This window comes from Aristolochia californica, unplaced genomic scaffold (assembly GCF_029961685.1).
Source record: "Aristolochia californica isolate CCGP_79_NKW_82.1479 unplaced genomic scaffold, dmAriCali1.0.hap1 SCAF_11, whole genome shotgun sequence".
Taxonomy (NCBI): Eukaryota; Viridiplantae; Streptophyta; class Magnoliopsida; order Piperales; family Aristolochiaceae; genus Aristolochia; species Aristolochia californica.
The window spans coordinates 3,372,282-3,379,985 of record NW_027181782.1 but is presented as its reverse complement, the minus strand read 5'-3'; the positions used below and the strand labels follow the sequence as shown (position 1 = coordinate 3,379,985).

Below are 7,704 nucleotides of genomic sequence, written 5' to 3'. Positions count from 1 at the left end.
AAACCAGTAAGTACACCTTTGGTGAATCATTTCAGATTGTTTACCGCTCAATGCCCGCAGACAAATGATGAAGTTCATGACATGTCAAAGGTCCCATATGCCAGTGCAGTGGGGTGTTTGATATATGTTCTGGTTTATTCGAGACCAGATTTGGCACAATCTATCAGCATGGTTAGCAAGTTTCTTTCAAATCCGGGTCGACAGCATTGGGATGCAGTCAAGTGGATTTTCATATACTTGAGGGGTACTACAGACTATGGCATCATGTTTAGCAGACAACAAAGTGACCTCAGTTGTAGGATATGTGGATGCAGATTATGCAGGGGACTTGGATGACAGGAGGTTTACCACATGTTATGTATTTACTCTTGTGGGAGAACCTATTTGTTTGAAGTCCCTGGTACAATCTATAGTTGCACTATTTGCTATTGAGTCAGAGTATATGGCAGTAGCTGAGGCTGCCAAGGAGGCTTTGTGGCTTACAGGATTGGTCAAGGAGCTGGGTGTCCAGCAAAGTGGAGTTCAGTTGCATTGTAATAGTCAGGGTGCCATTTATTTGGCAAAGAACCTGGTGTATCATGTGAGGGCCAAATACATAAATGTGAGGTTTCACAGGATCAGGGAATTGGTTTCATCAAGTGAACTACTACTTGAAAAAGTTCACACTTCTAAAATTGCAGAAGACATGTTGACAAAGCCTATTACTACAGATAAGTTCAAACATTTTTTGGACTTGATTAATGTCTCCAGTTGCTAGATGGGAGACAACCCTAACCTATTGTTCTAGGTGGAGTCCTATGCTATGCTTTCTTTTTTTGAGGGGATATTCGCTAAGGTGGAGATTGTAGAAGCATATGGCATATATACATTGAAGTTGGGGGTATTATTGTACAAGGGTATTTGTGTATTTTATACACAAATATGTCTAGGGTTTATTATAAAATGCACATATGTAACCTTCATTGAAGAAAGTGTTATTTTTTCAAGTCGTCAATCCAATGGATGTAGGCACAATACTGAACCACCGTAAAACTCTTTGCCGTCTTCGTTCTTCCTTGTCTTCTTCGTTAATCATGTAGTTATAGCAAAGAAGAAAGGGGGTTTTCGCACAACAAAAGCACTAATAGGATTTTATACTGAAGGTTTCTTGGAAATATATATCCTAGGAAAAATATTTCTAACAATTATTGGAATATAAATTTTTAACCAGGGGCACTAACGGGGGTCATAACAACAATCATTTCTGTTGCAGAAAACCGGTTTCTCACACGATAGTTTCAGAAAAAAAAAGTAAATTAAAGTTATATTATTACATTCAAAATACGTAAATAAAATCAAAAGTGACTCATGAGCATATTGTTAGTAATTAAATGGCAATAAGAGTGTCAGGTGTAAAGTATAAAGCTTTAGTGGGCAAAACTTTTTCATAAATTTTGCTTTTTGAGCTTAATTCCTCACGTTAAGAACAATTTACTGCTCCATGTGATCATTAAGCCCAACAGAAAATTTTGCTCTTGCTGCCTTATAAATAGCGAAGCGTTTTGTATTTTCTGAAACCATCAAAAGCCAAAAGATGGCATTGCCCAAGCAATTGCTTCTGCTACTCTTAGCAATGGTGGCTCTCACCTGTCCCTGTTTGATGGCTGCTGATGGTGGCTACGAGCAGAAGACCGAGGAGGTCATTCCTCCGCTGCCAAAGGCCCCTTTAGAGCAGAAGCCACCGTTCGTGGAGAAGCCCTTACCAGAACTTCAGCCAAACCTGGACGAAAAGAAGCCACCATGCAAGAAGGATAAGAAGGAGGAGAATCCACCGCCAGAGGTAAAACCACCACCGGAGATAAAGCCGCCCCCAGAGGTGAAACCACCGCCGGAAGAAGAGCCTCCCCCGATCGAGAAGCCAGAACCAAAGGACAAGCCTGACGATGAAAAGAAGAAGCCATGCAAGAAGAAGGATAAGAAGGAAGATAAGTCACCACCGGAGGAAATGCCGCCTCCACTGCTGAAGCCGCCGCCGATGGAGATGCCGCCTGAGTTGCCGAAACCGGATGATAAGCCCGACAAGAAGCCAGAATGCAAGAAGAAGCCCAAGGAAGACAAACCGGAAGAACAGCCCCCTCCATTGGAGAAGCCGCCTCCGCCGGAAGATAAGCCAGATCCCAATGTAAAGCAGCCTCCAGACGACAAGCCGGAGCCCGACGAAAAGCCCCATCTGCACCATAAGCACAAGCACAAGTGCAAAAAGCATAAAAAGGAAAAACACGAGGAAAATCCCCCACAGCCGCCTGTCCCACCACCGGTGCCTCCGCCTGTCCCACCACCTGTCCCGCCGCCGGTGCCACCACCGGTACCACCTCCAGAAAACGAGCCAGACAAGAAACACAAAAAGAAATGCAAGAAGAAACCACCACATGGGGGGGACGAATTGTCTTCACCTGAGCAATCGGGACCCGATAAGAAGCTACTCGAAGTAGAGATACCAACAGTCGAAAACAACCCTCGGTTGGGGAAAGCGCCATTGAAGGACACCCAGATGAAGATGCCACGACGGCTGGGACGTCCAGAAGCAGAGAAGGTTGCGGAGTTCAATAACAAGCAAGTGAAAGAGAAGGCACCAGGTAAGTCTCATAAGCAGCAGCTTCAGGCCAAGCCTTCACAGTCGAACAATTCCAACTGAGTCTTGTTTTGTTGGTGTTTAATGTGATCACCATTAATCTTCCAGGTCTGTGTGCTAAATATTTTTCATTGTCACTTTTGACTGTTGTTTCTTGTGATGTTGTTATCTGCGAGCCTTCAACTCTATTATTATGGCATTAATGGATTTCCCTCAAGTAAAAGCAAATGTGTGCATGCACAGTGAGAGAGCTCTCTTGCTCCTGTGTATCATTTCCCTTGCTTTTTACAAATCATAGTGGATGATGTTTTTAGCATACTACTTTATTGATAATAAGAAGTAAAACCTTATAAGAAGTATTTCTTCTCCAAAAGTGATACTTTCACATTTGTACTTGTTATTTTTATTTTCTTTTTCTTTTTTACTATATGGAGGTGTTTGTGTTGAGAGAGTGAAGAAAGAATCAACTAAATTTTTATTTTTTTTAGCTTTGTGTCGGTTTTAGGGGATGGGAAAATTATCACACAACTCATTTTATCCCACAAAAAGTTAAGGTCGATAAAAAAATTGGTTTTGTATTACTCCAGAAGAAAAATAAACCAAGAAACCTCAGATTGATCCTTTACCATTGACCCGTCTATCCTCCACCTTATCATCTGTTATTTATAAAGTATTATTTTATTTCTAGTGTAGGCACAAAAAACTAAAATTTAGTTTTTTGCCTAGAGAGGGTGGCAAATACATTTGTTACCTTTGTTATGTTTTACTTCTTTTTAATATTTCACTTAATATTGGTTGTGTTCACAATAGTAGTTTTGTAAATGCAAAATAACAATAATATGACATGTGTTTCAAAAGTCTTGGGAAAGGGGGAACATGGTTCCTGGACAACGGATGTTCAAGACACATGACTGGGGACAAGAACCTTTTCACCCACTTAGATATCAAGGAAGAGGAACAATAAAGCTTGAATGTGAGCAAGACCACATCAAAGGGATTGGGACTCTAGGTATGTACCCTTCTCTTATTATAGATGATGTTATTTTCATTGAAGGACTCAACTACAATGTCTTAAGCATAAGTCAATTGTGTGACAAGGGATTCAATGTTGAATCTGGGTTGAAAAGTTGTATTCTCTAACTTTGTTTTTAATGTTTGATGTATATAGACAACGTAACATGTATATTCTTAGAATAGATGATTTGCTTAATCATAAAGTATCATGTCTTATAGCTATAGTGAAACTACATTTTTGTGGCATAGAAGGTTAGTACATGTTAGCATGAAATTTTTGAAAAACCTTTCATCCAAAAGCATCGTGAAAGGCCTTCCTAACGGAATTTGAAAAATAATTTTTATTTGATGCATGCATGAAAGAAAACATGAACGCTGCATCAATCTATTATTTATTTTTAAAAATGTCTCAATCTAACATAAAAAAAGTAATTAGTGAACATTAAGACCCCAACCAGGGTCTTTCACTTTTGACCATAATCGCCGTCGGTGACTGAGACAAATCTCGTAAAAGTTGAAACCCATGAACGCTGCATCATAGTTCATTTATCATGCATGTTTCAAACAGATGTGGACTTCCCATTAACTCGGCACTACAATGACTGAATGCCCGAATCCAAATTTTAAATTCATCCCAAACAGAATTTCAAGTTGAATGAAGAGAAGGGAGACTCAACTTGTTGACGTTAATAGGATTTTGTCTTGCTTTTTTAAAGTTGTGTCATGTTGTTACAATGGAAAGAAGTGGTGTAAATGGCCTTAAAAAAACTGGTGGAAATGTATGTAGACAACAAAGCCTTATGCGTCTAAGTAGCAATGTGACCTTGTTATGATCCTATGGATATGTGAAATTTGGGTCCAAGATACATCTCAAAATAACTGGTCAAGTTGAAAAACTTCTTTCCTAACTAATATAATGTCTTTCAACTCATTCATCCATATCAAACTATTTTTTGAATATTTTCTCTCATGAGTAGTCCCTCTTTGTAGCTCCTATATGTAGATAGTTTGGGTGAAAACACGCATACAAGCACATGCTTTGATATCATATAAAATTTGAATACATTGTCCAACTCAAAATAACTAGTCAACATAAACCCAAAATCTTTTACTCGTTAATTTATTTGGAGGCACTATTTTTTAATATGAAAATGAAATGAAAAGGATAGATAGTTTTCATAAATTCGAATTTGTATGCTTCAATTATTTGATTTGATCCTTCATAAGATCCTTATTTTTTTTTTTTTTTTTTTTTTTTTTTTGCATGTATCAATCAGCTCGATAACGAAGTAGAATGTGTTGTATTGCAAACAATATAGAGATCTTTAAATAAACATTAAAAAGTCTATAAGATTGACCAAAAAGGTACCTTTTACATGATAAAATGGAAAATGTGGATATAATAGTGCATTCTGGTGGAAGACCTGAAACTTATGTTTTTGTGTAGAAAATGATTAAAATGCATACATTGTTAGAATTGCATAACATAGCAAAACACAAATTTGTATGAAGTCAGAACAACTTGACCTAAGCCAAAAGTGTGTGACTTAGCATCTAAGATAGGAAGTTTTTACTTGTTCAACTTTACGAATTTGACTATCAAGGGTAACAAAAGAGTAGATTAGATCCGGATAGCAGCTGTAAATGGGTAATGATAAAACAGAAAAAGAGGGTATTCTGGTTATTCTTTTGAATACCATTTATTTATTTTGTTTCTAATGGATCATTTTATTTTTAAGAGCATTCTATTTATGCTTACCTAAATTATTATCAACTAGTAAATGGGAAAAAATTTATAAAACCTTAAAAATAAAAGAATAATGATATAAATGAAAATTAATTAAAAAGGAAAAAGTAATAACATAACATCAACACACACACAGAGGACTAATCCAATACAAAAAGCAGCCAATTGGTGTGAAACATGTGAAATGTTATCTCAACCATCCGATCAATGTCTATCTCAGTCGTCTGATCATGATCAGACGACTGCACACACACACACACACATAGGCAAGGTAAGGGTTTGGCTCTGCACGATTTAAAAATGAACAATTTGCCTTAAATAAAAGGAATAACTTCTACAAAATGAACCATTACCTAGGCAAGGTAAGGGGTTGGCTCTACACGATTCAAAAATGAACAATTTGCCTTAAAAAAAGAAATAACTTTTACAAAATGAAAATGACTAATGTTAAGATAGGGCTGATATCGTTTTCTTAGAAGACGATCGTGTGACCTTATACACACACAAAATCTTAAAGCATTTTCAAATGTGGAACTTCTAACCTACACTAAGTCCTTTTCATGTTCAAACCCAATAGGAAAACAAATGGCCTTACAAGAGAACTACACCTATGGGGCATAAAAGAAACAAAAAACGTGGGTAGATACTTTCACCAAGCTCTTCTATATTGTTTGTCAAGATAAGGTCTTATTCCATCCCAAAATAACTCACTACTTGAAAAGTATATTGTCGAACGTTACATAGTAACATATTCCCAAATTATTTTAGTTGAAGGACATTTTACATTCTCTCACCAAAAAAAACCCTAATAGATTAATTTTTAATCATAAGAGTATTTTAGTACAATAAAAAAGCGAAGACAATTTTTGAAAAAGCACCAATGACTGACAACTTCTTGTGCCTAAATCATTAAAATTTAGATATTTGAAGGAATATTGAGACCTCATTCCAACAATTTTGAGTTGGAGTAAAAGAGAATTACTTGGACTTTCAAAGCTCGTGGCTTTTGAGGATGGGAACCAATTTTCCCCATAAGAATCCCCAACATCAATCTCATTATAGTTCAAAAACTAGTTGCTCTAGTTTGTTATAAATATTATCATTGATCTTATCATTTTTTGTGCTTTCAATGGTTTATTGAAGAACCAAATTGTTGAATCAACTTCTTTTATTGTTGTTGTTGGTGATGGCACCCATTGCCTCAAGTCCCCGATTTTTAATGAAGTGGGGGCAATTTTGTGCACAACTATAGTACAAGCTATAGTACAACTGAATTTCAAATTTGTGTTCAATTTTATCCAGAAATTGTGTTGGAAGACACCTCGAAGTGGCATCAATATAATTACCTTCCCCACAGCAAGGAGGTAATTTAAAGGTCTTCTCATAAGGATAGCATAAGGGTGTAATTATCTAAGAAGATGTATGTCTACTTATGTGTTTTCCTTTTTAAAAATGTGTAGCCCTAAGGGCATTGTAGTCATCGTAAACTTTCTTCCACAACTATAAATAGAGACTCAAGGCATGGGGTTGATCATTAAGTCTTCCATCTCCTCTCTCAAATTCGTTCTTAGAATTGTCTCATATCACATGCTCTCTCTCTCCATCTCTCTTCTTTCTATCTTCTCCTTTCTTCTCTTCCTTTCGTCTTTCACTACCTTGGTTGAGGACCATCATGGGATCCTAAATTCAACATGGTATCAGACCAATGAATTTAGGTTCCCCACATCAAGATGAAAATTTGAATGGCTCTATTGATCAAGCTTCACAGAGGGTCTACTTGTTAATAAAGATGATTTCTCTTGAAGCTACACCAAGATAAGTTTTTTTCTTATGAGATTATTGCTGATAGTTCTTTATCTCTATAAGATAGTTTATGAATGGCTTTCTTATTTAATCTGAATGAAAAGCTGGTGATTATATTCTTGGTTTTGAAAGTGGCTCATCCATGGTGATTATGTTCAGTTTTTATTCCCCATGCAAGACCGATTGTGTTATTTCTCTCTTGCATATTATGCTAATTAGAGAGAGACCATGCTGAATTGATATCAGCCCTTAATTTTCCACAAAAAGGTCGAAACCCGCTGCTCTTCTTGGAGAATGGTTTGAAGACTTCTTTTCATCAAAATTTTGTAACTTGAGCAGCTTTAATTTAAACCCTAGAATCCTTGCTATAATACCATGTTAGAACTAGGGTTTAATCCATAGGAAGCTTAGTCTAAAGGAGAAGAAAAAGTGAGAAAAGAAAAGTCTAGAGCATGAGATTAAGAGACCAAAGCATAGGGTTTGGAGTAAGCTCATGTATGAGCTCATGTCTAGGCATCACGGGTTCAAC

The 7,704-nt window shown here is 36.9% G+C and overlaps 1 protein-coding gene across 1 annotated transcript; it reads left to right on the top strand.

Annotated features, from left to right (window-relative positions):
• The first annotated feature begins 1,573 nt into the window (after positions 1-1,573).
• LOC137944593 (early nodulin-75-like) lies at positions 1,574-2,674 on the top strand. Its single transcript, XM_068790279.1, has one exon. The coding sequence runs from the start codon at positions 1,574-1,576 to the stop codon at positions 2,672-2,674; it is 1,101 nt and encodes a 366-aa protein (XP_068646380.1).
• Positions 2,675-7,704: the final 5,030 nt, after the last annotated feature.